General features: G+C 40.6%; 1 protein-coding gene across 7 annotated transcripts in view; it reads left to right on the top strand.

Moving 5' to 3' along the window:
• Positions 1–19,870, top strand: part of LOC105202340 (zinc finger protein 608) — a 244,967-nt gene that overhangs the window by 151,906 nt on the left and 73,191 nt on the right. For all 7 annotated transcript variants that reach the window (XM_039458908.1, XM_011170814.3, XM_026132015.2 and 4 more), the window contains one exon: positions 15,159–17,743. In XM_039458908.1, the coding sequence (XP_039314842.1) occupies positions 15,914–17,743 (1,830 nt within the window). In that variant the 5' untranslated portion in view covers positions 15,159–15,913. The remainder of the gene's footprint in view (positions 1–15,158; positions 17,744–19,870) is intronic.

Raw genomic sequence — 19,870 nt, 5'->3', positions numbered from 1 at the left:
CGCCGGTTGGCTTCGATCCCCGAGATAAATTTAAGCGATTGTAATACATATCTTTACAGAGCGAATGGTTTCGTGCGCGCGGCACTCTCTCGAAATACGGTCGTTTGTCAGATTTATTGCGCGGGAAAAGATATTGAGTCGTCGTATCTCTCTGAAAAGCCGAATTCAGAATCCGAACGCAATCCGAAGCAAAGTATTAACCAGCTGTTATACGTAAAATCTTTTGAGAAATAATTTTAGAAGATATGGCACTAGCGTGACGCGCGCTATAATATTAGAATTTTATCTTGCAAACTTTCAAATTTTGAAATTATAGGAAACGCTTTCGCGAGATGAGGCAGAAGTGAAATTTCAAACGACATAATAATATCGGAGTTGGAGCAGGCGGATCGACGATATTCAATAACCGAGAGTGCGCACTTATGCCGGGCGCGAGGAGCACGTGATAGTTCCCACGGTAAACGACAGTACCGGTCAAGCACATATTTTAGAATGCTCGTAAGACGCTCGAACAGCTGCTGTCAAACGAGAACGGGACGACTTGGCACGGTCTCGCCGACTCGCAAAGACATATGCTTGAAGACAAAATCTTCCGCGCGTGAACACGCGCCGTCGGGAGCCAATCGTATATTCAGCGCTGTAATGACTGCGACATAAATTGGAAAATGTGTGTTACGACGTTCTCGATCAATGTTAACGTTTCCCGCCGTGAAAATGATATAACGCACGCTGAATCACGATACACCGTCGTAAAATTGCATATATGGAAATCAGTGACGCGGAATATATCTAAATTTTCAACACTCAAAATAGAATTTATATCTTTCGCCTGAGCACCGTTAGAATTTCAACACGCGAATTTTTCCCTCCATTAATTTATTGGGCATGCATTTTAGCAGTGCAAGTAATTACGTTCTATATATATATATATATATATATATATATATACGTAAATCAAGATAAATTCTTAATTACAGTTTTCGGTGGAACGTTCAAAAACTTAAGAGTTATAATTGCCTTGGAGAAAACAGAGGATATTAATAATGCAGCTTTGCAGTGCACCGCAAGAAAAATAATCGTGCATTACATAAGCATACGTGCGTGCCGCAAATAATAACTGCATCGAGCTCGCCCGCATAGTTTTGCAGCAGCAAATCGTCGTTCTGTATAAAACTTGAGAATTGTAACTAAATTGGAGAAATCAAGTAACACTATCGCATATAACGTATCGTAATAAAAAAAAAAAATAATCGCGCTTTACGTAAGTAAGCTGTGATGTGTGCTCACCTCGAGAATAATAAATTCCCAACTGCATTGAATGTGCCTTACACTTTTTATTTGCCGGACGTAATCGCATGAGAACTTGACTATAATAGGAATACACAAATTAAAAAAAAAATTTTAAATATATATATATATATATATATGCAGCGCGGCAAGCGTTACACGATGGCAGGGACAATCTTTTAATTGGGAGCTTGTCTTTTCTTTAATTGCAATAAAATATGCGAATTGCTTGTGCGCTGTCGTCAAACGGGGAAGATCGGAACATGCGTGTCGGTGTGCTGCTGCTATGTATTACAGCATGATAGCGGGTGATTGCGTGTTACGTAAGCTGCGTCAAGTCGTTTTTAGTTGAGGAATATAATGGTCCATTCAGCGTACTTATACGGGCTATAACTGAATCGCGCGGAAATCAAAGAATGTCATTATGCGCGCCGCGCATGGAAAAATATTCGTGCGTTGCGCAAGTGTGCGCAACCGCTCGGAACGCGCTGAAAACGCGTAAGCGATTTCCAATAATATTTTCACTTCAGCCGTGACGCGTATTGGCAGCGGACGCGTTTGGCCTCGCATCAGATTCTTGTCGCCTGCTCTGCAGCGCAATCGGATCTGTACCGCCGATGCTTTTACGTTGTTAACATATCGAGCGTCGAGTAGTCCCGTTTGTGACGCAGTGGTCCTCAATTATCTTTTTTTTTTGCATTTGAAGGGGGAAATTCTCATCGCGATGCAAGAGCGATATAATGAAATTACATCATAATGATTTTTAGTTGAAAAATTTAGTATAACAGTAATCTAACCCTAATTTTGCTAAAACTGTGAAAAAAAAAGATTTTACAACAGCGGCAATCAAATTTAATATTTTGATAATAATTTAAATTATTTAAAAAGCGTGTTACATTATTGAATCTTATTATTATTACGTGAAAACTGTATCGTATACAGTCTCATTTTATGTAAGTTGCGTATTTCAGTTATTTCACGCAATTTTCTAGTTAGGTTTCATTTTCTCGCGTTACACAAGAAAGCTTTGATCAGCTCAGTCAAGTGGTAATCCCCGGTGTAGCACTTGGCACGAGCCAATCCGCTATCGAGGTATCGAGCTAGTCGACCGACCTACCCGCTCGACAGAAAGCTCCTACTCGCTCGTCCCACGAGCCGAGAGGAACGAGTTTACCTGCTTACAGTGCTCACCGAAGTAGGTAATGGTCACCTTCTTGGAAGGATGGTTCTTCCGTTCTTCTCCATATTTCCTCTTTATTCTCAGCTCTTCCTCGGGGCTTTTCTAGCTATGCAGCTTTTGAGGATTAAGAAATATGATCGAGCGATTCTCCACGAGGACGAGAATAATATTTCTGCGGTATGTTGAAATGCCGGACTCGGCTAGCCAGAGAGCGCGTTCTAGCGAGCGGGGGCTTCTTCGACCAACCGGAGATATGCTTTGTTAAGCAAATTTCATTACAAACCTTCTCTCGCATTCGCGTTTGAAATGCACGAAAATCTAACCATACCTTTGAATCTTGGACATTTATTATTATGGGAGGGAAATATGTGATATATTATTATTATTTTTTTTTAATATTTTAGCTATGTGAATATAGAATCGTATTCAGTACAACGGGTGTGATAACAACAATTTGGCGAGAGTTTGGCAAGGAAACGTTATTGAAATTTCGGCGAGTTGTTATCGTGGCGCCTTATGGTGACGAGAAAGTTTTTGATTGATAAGGTATTGATAAGTTATTATCATAAATGTTTGATTTCTTGGCATACGTGAAGATAAGAAAAATGCGGTCTGATTGAACGCATGTACAAATACTACGTGTCGCGATACAACGAAAGATAATACACGGAAAAACCAATTTTACTACAGCGTTTAAAAACTTAGCTAGATACAGATCAGAAAATAGTTTTACGTTGGCCCATCAAAATAATTATGTAAGACGCTCAAGCATAACGATACTGCTGCTACAAATAGTCTTGACATTCTAGCAACTAAGTTGAGCTTCCGATACAATTTTTTAAATGGTTCACCATAATTATTTTCAGATCTGTATTTCAGCAAAATTGTCTTTTCCGTGTATCATTAGCGTGAAGAATTGTTTAGGTAAAAATAATTTACAAAGGACAATATGTGTTCAGATATGGGGGGGAAAGAGCAACCACCGACGTAGACAGATTGCTCGAATGGATAAATTATTCATGTAAGTTATTCATGTTCGAGTAGGAAGCCAAGAATTTGGATTTGAAAGAACTCGAAACGTCTGGAAAACATGATTAATTGTTGTTTTGAAGTTTTCCCAAGAAAATTAGCAAAAAAGATGTAATTGTTACCAACTTTATATATTGTCAAAACGATTTAAAGCAAAACTATAATACAAATCAAATACCGCAAGAAAATAGACATTCCTCATTGTAGTTTAGGGCAATCGGAGCAACGTTAAATGGTTGTCAATTATAAACATAAAATAATTGAATCATATTTTACGTTTTTTTATTTAGACGAGAATTTAAACGCTAGATTTTGGCCAAGCGACGTCGGCAGTGTTTTGAATAATGGAAAATTTAAGACTGAAGCAAAATTTGAGACAAAATTACTTGTATTGTTTGAAAAAAATCGATACAACTGTTATACAGTGTATGATTTGTGATGTATAGGCGGGACACAGTTTGCTGCAGAAGCGAAATAGCATTGTTTTCAATAAACAATGTACAAAGAATGCCGTTCAACATTTTTTTTACAGAATAAAAAATATACAACATGAACTAAATTATTTCAAACTGTGTGCCAAATTTTGGTTATCACGCGTTATAAATAAATATATCTAGCTACATTTACTCTATATTAGGTAGAGATCAGATTTATTTCGTGATCCAATTTATTATTATATAAAACGTTAATGTCGATCACTTTTATATTGTTGCCATTGTTGTTGTATACAACGATGATGAATATTGCAACTAATAATAATAACAATAGTTTTATTGAATGTGTCGGTTAACAATGGTTAACAAAGAAAGGAATATTAATACAAAATATATGTAAACCAATCGCATACATTGAGGCTGCAGCTAGAGGGCTGATTCGATACCTAACTTAATAAATAGCTAAAATAATGTTTATTTACACGCGCGTTTGTACAATGTGTAATAAGTTTTGAATGTATATAAATGTTACTGTTGATCAAAAGCAAGTGATATTAACAAATTGAAAATTAATAGCCTAATTTCCAATTGCTAATTGTTGAAAATTTATAGTTAATTTGATCAATTAACATGTACATATCAAATCAAGAAGATTAAATGACACAATATCTAACATAGGAAACGCAGAAATTGGCAATTATACATGTGTTATTCTCGTACATCTTATGAGCATTCTCCTACCCGCAATTGATCATCATCACGCGGTCTTTTTTTTTTAAATAATAAACTATAGCAAGCAACAATTATTAATAACCATAAACTATAGCAAGCAACAAAGGCGAACGAAGCCGGAACATTATACGCGTAGTTGAGCAATTTTCTCTTTCCTCCGCGATCGACCGATAACAACGGCGACTAATCACCTAACTTTGCTTGCCGGCAGTCACTCCGCGGTTTCCAACGCCGTGCAACTATGGACAAGCCTAAAACTTTTAACGACCTCGTACGCCGCTCTTCGATACGGCGCGAAGGAAGGAGGAAACGTCGACACAGGATACACTTCAGGAATTCACGTTACTTTAAAATCGCATTGGGCTATATGGAGTTAGCGAGAGGATTATCCTCACGTTGCCGAGTAACCTATCTTTCCCTCTTTTCTTCGCCTTTTTTCCTCTCGAGGCGATACAGAATCGGGTCGAGACCTTAAGAAAAGGTCCACACGTGGTAGACGAGGGAGTGATCGAAAGCATTGTGTGGCAGCCGCAAACGTGGAACCGGCTAATCTGTTTGTTCGACGAACTACTTCCCGACTTCGGTCCGGCCTTTCATCTCGTCGCTCGCAATGAGCTCCTCCACGGCTCACGCTCTCTCGACGATCTCTAATGAGTTTGCGATTGAAGTTCCTCGAGTATCCCGGGAACTTTCTCCCTTCCGCCCTCCCCCTCCTACTCTTTCGTTGTCGTGATAATGAGAACTCTTTACCCTTGCGACGACGTCAACGCGAAATGCCAATTTCCGGCGAACTCATTCGCGAAAGAGTATCGCACTATCATTCGTTCTTGTCCATTTGCCTGCATGCAATCGCGAGAAAGTCCGAGTACTTTTGAGATCTCTCTTTTTGGCGAATAATGCAGTATTGACTTGAAATTTACTTGATATTCGAGTCAATGTTTTATACAATGAGCGCTATTTGCTTTTGAAACTTTAAAGACAAAATTTATCAAAAAATTTTCCCGTTTTTTTTCTGTGACTTATTTTTATTAGAGTGAAAAGTCGACTTCATCTTCATGAAAACGTTATTTTTATAATTTCTTATTTTTCTTGATCTTAGACGTTTCGATAATTAATTTTCTAAATAGAATTCCGTTAATTTAAAAACTTGGAGCTATAATTAAAAATACTTTTATCAATATTGTCACTAAACTTTTAGCATTTTTAAGAATGTATAGGACATTTCCTAAAACATTCAGAAAATTGTGAAAAAATTGCAGATTGTTTTATATTGCATTTGAAAGTAGTAGAAAACATTTGGCGATGATTTTCTATTTGAATAAAAGTAGACGTATGCTCTAATGAAAATATAATTAATAATGAAATAAGGAATAATGAAAAAGTCTGAATTTTTTTATTCAACTACTTAAAAATTCAAGGTGATTTATGTGAAGTTTTATTGCGCGATGCAGAAATTAATTTTATAAAATAAAGTTTATTTACAAGTAACTAAACGGACAGTGACAATAAAACTCCGTATAAATCATCTTGAATAATATAGTACTTATACAAAAAAAATCAAGATTTTTTTACCGTTGTAAAAAAAATAATTGAATTTTTAATAAAGAACAAAGTAAATAAGCTATGAAAATGTTATTAAATAAAAACGTAATCTCTTATTCACACAACTTTCACATGTATATAGTTTATTTAAAGTGTCAACATTAAACATATTTCCAGATTTTATTTAAAGGACTGCATGTTCGATACATTCTTAAATGGCGCGAAATACATTTTTCTGCGATGCAGAAAATTAAAAAGTCATCGAAGTTATACCGAGGATACAACGTTATTATTATTTGTCGAAGTAACAATCGTCATGAAGCTTTATGCCAGCTTTATGAACAGTAAATTGGAAGTTGGCTGCGAAGTAGCATTCGGGCCGGGGGGGCGAAGGTGATGCGTTCCGGCAAGCACGCGCGCGCGCGCGGAAAAGCAGCTTTTGCAGAGTTGCGCTCCGCAGTCACGACCGCATTAACGTGTGTACGTCGTATGTACGTCGCGTAGTTGCAGGGGTTGCAAAATTGCGGTGGGTCGAGCGAGGAAGCGAACGAACGAAGGAACGAGGAAGAAAGAGAGAAAGCGAGCGAGCGAGCGAATGACGACTCTTGTGTTGGTGGATGCTGCGCGTCGCTCGTGTCGGGCTTCTTGTTTCGAGGCGCTTTTATGAAAGCATGAAAGCACCGACGGTGGTTTATGCATCGGTGTCGCGTCTATTGCGTCCTCCCGGGAAACGCGAAAAATAGAGAGGAGAAAGGAGAATTGAAGCCGGCGTGGTGTGCTGCGCGCAATAAGATGTCGACGCTTCCACCCGGCTTGCGGCTCGGAATTCTCAACGATCAATGAAAGTCCGGGATACGAGAATCGCGACGGTCGTCGCATCGATCATAACAAGAATAATATTCTATATTATTCCCACCGTTACACTCTCATGCATGTTTCAATGGTGATGTTTTATGCTGCGTTAGCCGTAATCGATTCTAAGTATCTAAAAGCATTGCGGTAAAATGATAAATATAAGTGGATGTAATTCTGCGGTGAGTGATTTGCAAAGTTAATCAAAATTCACGTGACATTCAATAAAGTGTTAAAATTGTTCGTGTACTCTTAGCCTTGAATAACCATGCGCACGCACGAGAGAAGGAGAGGATAGGAGGGTAAGGGGGGGGGGTGGAAGGGAGAAAAGGGATGGCAAAAGACAGAGAGAGAGAAATACAAGCCGGTTTCGAGGATTAGCTTGCAATTTCCACGGAGTTGTCATTAACTCGTTACGAAGCCGTAGAACGTGTTGACAGTTATATTCCGACGGAAATATCCGAACGCCAATAGAACGGTGTGCGACGCTCGTTAATATGCCGCGTATGGTTCGTTACGCAGAAAAGCGTTTGCGTTTACGACACTCGCGGCTTCTCCATTCGAGTCGAGTCTTCTAGACGCGGCAGTCGCGCGAATTGACGCGGCTGCATACGCCGCGTCTTTCAGGAAGATCCGCGTGAATGATATACAGATACCAATCGCGCGTGTAAAAAAAAAAGGAATGACTTCTGACGATTTTGCATTCCGCCGGGAAAATTATAAACCGATTAAATCTAACGTCCGCGTACACGCATCCGGTAATTTTTTTTTTTTTTCTTCATAAATTCTCGATGGGCAATATGTTTTATCTGCTGAGGACTCGTTTCTGGTTCGCGGTAAAGCGTAGACATGCAGAACCGAACGTCTTACGAAACGCGCGCGCGCGATGTTTTCTCGAGAAGTAACAAATTGTAACGGACTTTAATTGCCTCTCGGCTCTTCCACGGTTATAAATCCGTCTCTATGCAACTCCGTTGTCAGCGCGCGTTTGTACTCGCCGCGAACAACAGCCGAGGCACGAGAAAAATATAAAATAAGACGGAAAAGGAGGAAAATAAGACGGGCGCAATGGCGGCGAATACATCTCGCCATTACGGCTCAGGAGCAAGTATGAGCGACGTGGAAAGAGCGAGCCTCGGAGCTGTAATAAAGAAGATTGAGCACGCGTGTAAGTAGCAGCCGCGCGATTTAAGTGTCGTTCACATCGAATTCACGAGGGGAAGAACTTTCGTACCCGTTCTCATTTCACGGAACGTCGAATATGTCGTGGAAATATATGTCGGAGTAGCTAAGGATTAAAAAAAAAATATATGTAATTTTGTTAAATATTTAAGTATTTAACGATCCTTGCGAATTTAGCTCGATGTAATACCAAATAGGAGCAATTGAATAATTTGCATTTTCAGTGATTTGGCATAATGAATATTTTAGTATACGTAAAATACGAAGAGATTGGAATTAGAATGAAATATTTTATTAAATTATCTTGAATCTCTCTAAACCGCTAAATGCATCTAAAATTGACTTTGCTCCTTTACTCCGCTTTTATCTCTTAATCGTAGCCCTTAATTTAGAGAAATCAGAAGGTTAGTTAGCGCGGTGCGCTGCGCTATGCAGCGTGAGAGTAAGAATCGCCGGAATGCAACTGCGCTTAGTCTCGTGTGAACGATACCTCAATGCCGAAGAATAATGCCCCGGCAATGGCGGCGAAGACAACGTTGCTCCCAGAGACGGTGGAACGGTCGCAACAATCGCGCGGCGCACTCGTCTAGAAAGGAAACAGGCTTTCGCCATTCCGCTTTCCATGATCGTTCAATTATTCAACGCCGCATGCCCTCCGCGCTGCGCGTCTCGCCATTCGCACGCGGACAAGTGTAATGGAATATTAACACGGCGTAATTAGAATTCAATTCGACATTGCTCGATGCAATCCGGATTTATGCGTTCCGGAGAGCATAGAGTACCGTACGATCCGTGGAGGGCCATTACTCGGGAGCGTCATTAATCATCTATGCAAAGCTTAATGTGTAAAATTAATTTCCTCCGCTATATGCCGCGCGAAATTACGAAAAAAGAGAGAAACGGAAAATAGCAATAACTTTAGAGAACGAATTAATGAGCCGTCCGTTTATGAACTTACAACGGGATTTAAGAGATTTAGTTCAACTCGTCGAAATTTGACAACCCTATACATACTACGCGCGATGAAAATTATCTGAAATGTAAATATTGAATTTCTAAATCTATCAGATTTTATCAGGAGATAAGATGCGTGCTCTTTCGCGGATCTTACATAATCGAAATTTGCTAGAAACTCGACGTGCGTATCGTAGAATTATACGACGTGGTATCTTGTTACAATAAATTGCTCACTTCGTTATTCCGCGCCGGTATTAATTTGCGTTTTTTTGTTTTTTGCCTTTATAATTTATCGATGATATCAATCGATCTAAAGCTGCTCCTGGCACACTGTCGTGGCAAGTTCCGCCAGACGTTTACGCTAGATGCATACGGAATACGGCTGTGTGGGTATTTTAATAGGGGTATTAGCGATAAATTTAACACAAAACGCAGTCGAGATCTTAATCTTCAGCTCGTTTAAGTAAACTCATTACGCGGTCCCTACTTCGGAGGAAGTAGCGGCAGCATCGTTAGCATAAGCGATGACCCCTTCTCTTCGCTCGACTGCCGTGCTACATGTTAATAAGAAGCTCGCCCTGCAAAACAAAGCGAATAAACTAGCCGCGCCGAGAAGAAACCTGTCTTTGTTTCCGTATTAACGCGTTTGCCGACATGTCTGATTAAATCCGCAGGTTAACACGATTAATGTTCCTGTAAGATTTCGTCTACGCGCTTTACGCGCAAATTGTATTTTGTTTGCTGAAAAATTTATTTAAAAAGAAGTTAACTAGCAACTAGTCTATCGCGTTTGAATGAATTTACCTGACCAGCTTTAATAACGAGCTCGCTAAACAGGATTTGCCATTGATTTAAATTTTAATTAAGATTCTTTTTGATGGATATATACGTAATTTTAAAAGTAATAAAATTGAAATATAATATTAGGATAATAAGATGCTCATGGAGAAACATTTTTATGTATTTATTGCACAGTATTATGAATTAAAATTTATCAAACTGTCGCGATAGAATCTGTTCGATAAATTGCTTGCAAAAAAAAATTTTATCTAAATGTGCGCTGTTATGATCATGAAACTTTGATTAGATAATTCCACAAAATCATAGAGAGAGAAGCGAATCCTTTTATATACCTTTATTTCGTTATATTTTCTCTTTCAAAATTATTTTCTTTTTCTGTTTGTTCATTGAGAGAAATATCAATCAAATGTTTAGTTAAATGGTGATCAAACGAATTTTGTAGTTATCGGTATCATAAACTTACAATTAGTTACATTTAACGAATAAATTTAGTTGTAAGTTGTGTAAAACCAGTTGTTTGGTTAAGGCTACAGAGTGTTTGGTCAAAACAGCTATATGTTTAGTAATTATATCTATAAAATTTATTTAATTAATATTTAACTGAACGTTTGGTCTGTCTTGCTAAATACTTCTCTCAGTGTTGAATGGAAGATCTCCGATTTTCAGACAAGCTATTATATTACGGCAAACTGATTTTGTTCTTGATTTTGTTTCCCGAATGCAACTCGTTAGCCCCGCGTCTTGAATCCAAGCATTCGCGGGTTAACTCCCGATTCTCGTTCACAAAGTAAATTCTCCCCCGTCCGCGTCCGGCCGGTGGCGGACTTCATTGACGTCATTACGATCGAGGTTCGCCAGAATGCTTGTGCCCACGGCACGGAATAGTTCGGGCTTACCAATTGTTCTCCCAGGAATGCCGTCAATCTCCATTCGTGGAATTGTTACGAGAGCGTGGAGGAGAAAGGGAGATCCCTCGCGCGATACCCACGGTGTTTCTCGTCTTAACGACTCGTCTTTATCCCACCCGGTATAAATTGCACCGGATATTATTTTCGTCGCGAGACTCCCCGAAGTCGCGCGATTAATCATGTAACTTAATGCGGGGACGGTGTAACTTAAAGACCGGGGCAAGTTCCCGGCTGCGATCGTGCGATTTTGCGACTTCCGCTTCTTCTCGATTAACTCACGAATATATATCGTCCCCCTTTCGCGACGTGACGCAGAGCTAATCTGAATGCACAAAGTATGATACGATAAAATATATTTCACTTAAGAAACTCGGTATTAACGAAGCAAATATATTAGACTTTTAAAAAATCTCTTCAACCTACCGAATTAAAAATTCTGATAACATAGAATAACAGCTATGCACGGGAAGAACAATTTTATTGTACACTGAGAAAAAAAATTGTTGAAAAACTAAAATACTTAGTTCAATACATGCAACTAAATATTGAGTTGTTTTAAATAATTTTTTATTGACTAAATGAATAAGTGAATAAATTGTATGTTTTTTTGTGCAACTAAATAATTATTGAGATAAATAATCAATCCAATATTTAGTTGATCGTATCGGACTAAATATTTTAGTTTTTTTTTCTGTGTAGTATCTAAAAATTTAGTTAGATACAGATCAGAAAATAACTTTATGTTGGGGTATTAAAGTAATTATGTAAGACGTTCAAAGACGTGATAATACTGCTGCAAAAGTTTCAACATTCTTAACAACCAACTTAAACGTCCAGTAAATTTTTTAATGGTTTAACGTAATTATTTTCAGCAAAATTCTTTCCGTGTATGAACGCGTAACTGAGAAGCGAGTAATAGATTACAAATTTATCATTATATAATTTATATTTATATTACGAGCATATGCAATTACTACATCTTTTTTATACAAATTTTTTAAAAGTTTACTTTCCGATGAAATTTCCGCGAGAGTTCACTTTAGAGTTCGTTTACACGCGGGGCTATAATCACGCGAGGCATTTACGGGCACGCCGCTCGATAGATGCGTCTATTCAACCTTAAAGGGGAAACAATCAAAATAAGAGTAACAGCGCGCGCGAGCTGTCATCGTGCGCGATACTAAATCCGGAACGTCTTCGTCGAGGTCGATTTTCTGCGCGCTGCCGCCGTCGCCACCGGTCGACGGAACGTTCGCATGAATTAGTACGGAGCAGCAGCGGTCGATTGGGCAACAGTTGATCGATACACTTAACGATTATCGGTTCTTGCAGCCGAAAGCAACGAGGTGAAACGGACGAACGATTGCGCGGGCAATTAAACCTTTATCTAACTCTTTTTAGCTTAATTCTCTCGTTTATCATTTCTTTTTGTTATTCTACAAGATGTTGAATGGCATTATAAAATCATCATCTTGTATCTCGCGATTTATAGCGACGTTAAAAAAAAACGTTTGAGGGCCATAAAGATAGCCGATCGCGTAAAATTGATCGCCAACGTAAATCGGCGTACGCGCGCTGAAACATTTATATTGAATTACATCAAAGAAAGTCTGACAAGTCATTCTCGGTAATTTATGTTAATTCTATTCCTCACTTTAAGAAGCTGTTGCCTGGGATCATTTATCTCCTAAGCCATAAATAGCGGCTGCTGTTTAATCATCCTACTTTTGCGTACTATGAATGCGAATCGATATCGTCAAGACGGAATTTAGACAGCTTATATACATTTATAAAACTTATCAGCCATAAATCATTTTTATCTCAAATTATTATTCTTCTTTTCGGTGCAATATTTTACTATTCGCTTTGTTCTTCTTCCCCTCCCCCCCCCTCCTTTTTTTTATTTCCCGCCTTGACCATTTACCACCACGGTTGCACGCAGTGTGTCATATATAATGTTCCGCGAGAACTCGGTTTTAGAGAACACGGAATAAATTCTGCTGTACTCTCTATTGGGAGATTCGTCGATATATCTCCCTCTCCTCGTCCAAATCTCCTCGTTTCTCTTTCTCGCGCCGGTCGTTACTGACGCGGGGCGGTTGGACCGCGGCCAAAATGCCGCCGGTAAAATTAATCGTTGCCTGACACGAATTCCTCTCTAAGTGGGAATACCAATTTGTAGGTGCGAAACAAAGAGAGAGAGAGAGAGAACGTCCCGGAGGGGACGAGACAAGGAGGTTGCACCGCGTTGCGCGCCCAGGGTGAAAGTCGGAAGGTGGAGAGGAGGAGAAGGAGGAAGCGGGTGGGTAGAGCGGGTCTCTAAACATGTCGTTATATCGAAGCTAACAACCCGGTTTACGCCGGCTCTCGACTCGTTCTTGGGTTGTCCCGAGAGAACGTCGGCGAGCAACGCGCGCGCGTTTCGCTGGTTACTGGCCGCCGGCCAAGTGCCCCTGAAGACTTATCCGCTATCAAGCATTGTTTATGAAAGCAATGTGACTACAAAGCGATGCGCGTAGTCTTTCGAGTAGACCAGCCGCGACGCCAAATTAGCGCTGCCAAATTAATTGGAGTCGCCGGATTCTCAAACAGGCGACCGCGCCCTCCTGTCTGTCGCGACTTGTAAGATCTTTCGTACACGTTTTTATTTTAATTTACAAATTTCACTGGATTTCTGAACTTTGTACAATTTTTCTTATTTCCTTTTTAAGAAGCAACTGCGTATTCTCAGAAAATAATAAACACTTTTTTTTTATCTTTTTGTCATTACTTTGTGACAGTCTCGTTAAAAAGTTATTAGTTAATTAAAGTTTATTAAAAATTAAATTACTACAAATTATTATTTAAATTATGAAAGCTAAAAATGCATGTATTATCAAAACATTCTACACTCAAAGAAAAATTATGTTTAAATTAACGAAATCGTTTGTTTAACTTGATTTTTTAGGTTGAAGTGAAAATACCTTTGAAGAAAAAAAAATTTATTTAATTCCAAGAAATGACGTTATTAGCCTTTTTCAAAGTAAATAAATCATTTTTTTCTGCAAATTATTTATTTAGTTCAAAAAAAATAATTTTTTAACTCAAAGACAGGCAGAAATGTAAGAAGTAATTTAGTTGTTCTGATTTTAAAAATATATTTTATTAAAAAGAAAAAAAAGATTTACGTTGCGACATCCAAACCATTTCTTTAATTCTAATAAAAAGAACAACCAAAAGTTTTCTTCAAATCAAAGAAATTTTTCTTTAACCGTTTAACAATACACAAATTTCTTTGATTCAAACAAATCTTTTTTACTCGAAGAAACTTCTCTGGGTGTATATATCTTTAAATCTGTATCTAATTAAAGTACGTTACCTTTATTTGACAAATAATATATTGTTGCTGGAATTTTAGAATTATCAAGCAACATTTTTTATTATATAAAAAGTAATAATAAAAATAACAAGAGAAAAAGAGAGTTTAAAATTTATACACCTCATCAAAAATATTTTTTCCAATCGTGATCGAACGTGCCTAAATATCATGTTTAAAAATAAATTTTAACTTATAACAAATACATAAAAGTTAAATAAAATATATGCAACAATGCAATTGGTTATCCATAGCAAGATTGTGTTGCAACTTATATAGGTGTAATAAGATAGGTCATTAACGTAGTGAAATAACGGTGGTCACCTCGTCTTCTTTCTAAAACAATAATTATACCTCTGGAATGCGTCTCATGTTAGCGGTAAGCTGGCGTGTCTATCAAGCTAAGAATGTGCCAGCGCATCTCGGCGTTATTTTACGAAGAAAACGAAACGGACTGTGCTTGCCACGCTATATTGAAGTTGCTCCATTCTCGTGTTATCTATTGCCACATTTCACATCGTAACCATTCATAAAATTTTCATCAAGTCAAAATGAAAAAAATTAGGTTGTAGTGATAAATGATAAACCTTTTTCAAGATAAATATAAAAAGGGTTACAATTAGCCTCTAGGTATATCTTTATTTAATAAGCACAATTAACGAGCACAATTTATGTGTTTGTTTGCTACCTTACTTTCTATTTCCGTAGTTACGGAAATAGAATGTAACATAATGAAAGTTTAATTAGTAGCGTTGGAATCACGAATAAGCAAGCGAATACTAATCAGACATCCGCGAAGTGACTACTTCGACAAGATAATCTCAAGTTAATCCGTTAAGCGATAAATTAATCGTTATATGTTTAACAGCGTCATGAAAGGAATCACTGCTGTGTTACAGATCGGAAGCACGTCGATCAGCCGAGGCGCGGTTCCGTCGGGAAATCGAAGGGAAGAACCGCACGCTAGGCTGACGCCGACTGGGAGGATCGTTTCGGAGGACATGGCTTAACTGGCGACAAGTGGGAGACAGGTGGAGGAGCCGCCATCCTCGGATCTCAGGATTCCGAGAGCACGGATGGTCGCCGAGATTTCCTACGACGTTGGAAGTAATCACGAGTGGTGTCGGGTGGTGTGTTCGTGATCAAAGGGGGGGGAGGGCTCAGTGGCTGTGATCGTGGTGTTGTTATTGTGTCGGGAATCAGTGTGTCGTCGGTGAAGAGTGGTGAGAGGTATATCGGGTTGCGCGTCCCAGCTACGCGAGTAAGAATTAACGACAGAAGCAAGTGTGGTGAGGAGAAATCAAGGTGGATAAGGTGTACACACGGTAACCGAGCAGTGGAAGGCGAGAGTGAGAAGAAGAGAGAAGGAGAAGGAAAGCGAGAGAGAGAGAGAGAGAGAGAGAGAGAGAGAGGAAGAGGGGTGAGAGCAGAGAGGATACGGCCGGATATATCGCGAATTACGTCGAGCCAGAGTAGAAGCGAGAGAGTGAGTGATGTGTTCGATGGACGAGGCGCGTCTCGCGGGCGGTGGTCGGGGTAATGATAACGCGTGTAGTCGCGCGCGCTACCACTACTACTACCTGGTATCCAAAGTGAGAAACGGCGGGCAGTCGGTGACCAGGCTGGCGGGCGCCGGGGAAACGTTTCCAAGGGCATGGCGACCACGCCACTAGGCGGTCGCCTCCCTAACGTAAACCGTAAAGGACCATCTCCGTGCATCGGTGGTGGTGGTATTAGTAGTAGTAATAGTAATAGTAACAGTGGTGGTAACGCGAGCAACGGTAGCAACAGCAGCAACAACAACAACAACAACAACAACAGCATCATCAACAACAGCAATCACCACAACAACGGCTTAAGTAACAACAACGCCAGCAGCGGTGGTCAGTCGAGGAGGCAGGAGAGAGCGTTGGTCGGCAGAGAACACCGCGATCATCGTCACCATCACCATCACCATCACCATCACCATCATCACCATCATCATCACCATCAGGGTCGGGACAAGTCATCATTGTCATCGTCGTCGTCGTCGTCGTCGTCGTCGTCAGGGCAGCAGCGTGAGTCCAATAAAGCAAGCACAGTGGCTGCTAACGCCGGTGAACTGGATCCGGCCGCGACGAATGCGACCAATAACTTTGAGTACGACGACAACGAATGGGACATTGGCATAGGTGACCTGATAATCGATCTTGATGCGGACATTGAGAAGACGAGGGACGAGAAATTGAGCTCGGGGACAGGCATGGCTTCTACGCCTGCCTCGGCAGCATCGGCACCGAATAACGCGAATCATCATCAGTTACAGAACTCAGCGAGTGGTCTCAACTCCAATTCTTCGTCCTCGTCCGTCCCGTCGACTGGCACGAACGCCGGCAGTCAATCGTCGTCGTCCTCGTCATCGTCGTTGTCGTCGTCCTCGTCCTCGTCATCCTCATCGTCATCGTCCTCCTCTTCCTGCGGCGTAAATTCGTCGTCAGCTCGCTCCAACAGCCCCGGGAGCGGTAGCGGCGGCGTCGGCGGCGTCAGCAGCAGCGCGAACGGCACCGGCGGCGGTAGCGCGAACGGCGCCGGTAACACGAACGGCACCGCGTCTATAGTCACCGGTCCCGGTAACAAGCAAGCGTCGGGCGTGAACGTGAGTGGCGTTAACGCCTGCCACGGTAACGCCGGAAATCCCGGCAAGATGGCCGTTGAACACTCGGCCACCGTCGACAAGGGCCTCAAGATGAAGATCAAGCGGACGAAGCCTGGTACAAAGACCAGCGAGGCCAAACACGAGATCGTCAAGTCGAACGAGATCAACGGCACCGCCTCGTCGCAGGACTCGAACAACGGCACCGGCGGCGCCGCGTCTTCGACGTCCTCGTCCTCGGCCGTCGGCTCGGCCTCCGCCTCCGCCGCGGTCGCGCAGAACTCACAGAACTCGGAATGTGGCGCGGCTGGTGGCGGTCAGTCGTCCTCGTCGAACAAGTCCAAGCCGAGCCACTCGCCGGCGTCGGCCGGCGGCACCGGTGCCGCACCCTCGTCCACCGCCGGCTCGAAACGCGGCTCGAGCGGCCATCGGCGCGACAAGGCGCGCGACAAGCACGAGAAGCCCCAGAGCAATCACACACCCCAGCAGACCAAACCGGAAATGAACGGTACCGCTCGCCCGGCACCGCAGACCCAAAACTCGGCCGGTGGCGCGACGCAGTCTCAGGGCCCGACGCCGGCCGCCACGGCGCCGCAACAGACCCAGGGACCACCGCCCAGTTCGAGGACAGGTTTCTCCGTGTCACAGGGCCCCGGGCCACCCGCGACCAGCGCGGCGGCACCTTGTCCGCCGCCGAGTCCGGCGAGCGCCACGGCGGCTGGCGCGGCGGCCAAACCGGAACAGACCAAGGTCGCCGCGGTGCCGGGTCCACCGCTCACCACACCCGCCGAGGAAGCAATGGACACTGCCGCTAGTCCTCCGCCCGCGAAAAAGATGAAGACGGAACCAAAGGTAAGTCCCTTCGACTTTGATACCACCTGCTATTCTAGTCTCGGAAATAGCGGAGACTAGAACTGTTGTTCTTACGAAATTTGGAATAATCTTTTAGACGTCAATTAGGATAATCATTTTTTCTTGGAACGTTTTAACCAATTCAGGTTTTCACCAATCATAATAAATGAATGAATTTTAAATAGAAGTTGATTCAAATTTACTTCACATTTGCCGACTAATAATATTTCGTTATTTACTTTCACGCTGGAAATATTTAATTCGTGAAAATAACTATTTATTTTTATGGATTTCTGAATCGTAGCTCGATATAGTTTAAAAATCATTCATAATAAAATATTTTCAACTCCAAATATCGTAAAGAATAACACCTATATTTGAATCTGGAATATTTAGATTGTACGTCGATATCATATCATTCAACATTTTGCGTTTTCAGTGATAAAGTATTTGTTATTAGTACCGCGATTTGAAAACAGCGGACGTGTCTGCAATTAATTTTTCTTTCTCCTTTGAGAAAAAGAGAGAGATAAGTTGAATTAAGTTTACGGATTTCCTTTTCCGCACAAAATTGCGCGCACAAGCACGTTAACGGGATACAAACAGAGAAATTTTTTTTTCTTTTTTGCGCGACGCAGTCCGACCGGATATGTAATGTTGATTTCCGGCAGCTCGTTAGTCGCCACGGGGCAGCCCCTCCTCCGATCGGTATCTTCGTCTCTCGTCGGCGGCGACGCGTAACGCTCGTACGCACCTAACTCGCTCGCGGCGCGGCGAGATGAGAGCTCGCACGAAATCAATTACATAAGTTCATATGCATAGAACGCGAGCGAACCGCGACCGAGCGATAGTACGCATGATGAATGTGCGTGCATGCGTCAATATTCATGCGTTTCGTTGCGTGCATCGGTAAAAGTTTGAGAAAATAGTAAAAGATTGTAGGGGAAAAATTATTCGAAATATTGCATTAGAAACTCGTACAGCAGTGAAATAATAAACAGGGATTGTTTAAAATAACATTATTTAAAATATGCATTTGAAATAAAATAAAATAGTTATTTTGTATTTATTATTTTAAATTCTTATTTTTTATTTTAAATAGAAAAAAAGGAAGAAATTATTTTATTCTGAATAAGTATTCAAAACAAGTTTTTACTACCAACTAATTTCGATTGGATGACTTTTTTATTGAAATTAAAAAACAAAAACCAGCGGTGGGTGGCGTGATGATTCTTTCTGTCATTTACCTGATTTTACTGAAGAATTTATTGAAGAGCTTATGTATAATACAGCTATAACTAAATACGTGAAAACATTTAATACATTCAAATAAACAAAATCATAAAAAACTATTTTTATTTCAAATGCATAATATTTCTTATTTGAAATAAATTTTTGAAATTTATTTCTTTGTATTTCTAATATATTTTAGTACCTAATATTTTAGTAGCAATATATTTAAGTTTTTAGTTTCTGGAATCTATTTTATGTTTTTTATTTTTAAATAAGTCGAATCAATTATTCAGTTATACCGAGCCCTGATAATAAATAATCAACACAAGGTAGAATTATTCAGATAAAAGTGAGTAAGTTAAAATGCAAATGGAAGAATGGCGTTTCCTGTAGCAACAGTACCTTCTTTTAAATATGATGGATGATTTCATAAAATGTAAAAGACCCCCTCCGCCTTTCTTTATTAGATAAAATGTCTAGAGTTGTAATTCAGATTGAATTACAGTTTAGTGAATTTCTTCTCTCGTTGAACAGAAGCGCGTTAAATGGAAAAATTGTGAAGACGCAGCGATATTTTTCTATTTTCGTCCAAATAGAATCTTTCTTCAAAGAATCGATATCACATTGACATGCTTTACGTATTTGCCTCCGTTTTATTCTACGTCGGGATAGACTATCGTCGTGACACTTGAATAAATAAATCCGCTTCTCGAGCGCGACGGGCGCGCGTTATTGTAAAATACGAGCTTTGGTTTCTGTCGCGAATCTCCGCGCGAACGCGCGCCCGCGCGCGTGCATATGTATATCTGAAAATAAACGCGTAGCGAAAAATATCGTTTGAGCGATACGGCGGAGCGCCATAAATAAATCTTGTGTCGCGCGCGGGCGCGCGCG

The sequence above is a fragment of the Solenopsis invicta genome, chromosome 16 (assembly GCF_016802725.1).
Source record: "Solenopsis invicta isolate M01_SB chromosome 16, UNIL_Sinv_3.0, whole genome shotgun sequence".
Taxonomy (NCBI): domain Eukaryota; kingdom Metazoa; phylum Arthropoda; class Insecta; order Hymenoptera; family Formicidae; genus Solenopsis; species Solenopsis invicta.
The sequence above is the reverse complement of the archived record's forward strand: the minus strand, read 5'-3'. Positions and strand labels throughout refer to the sequence as shown.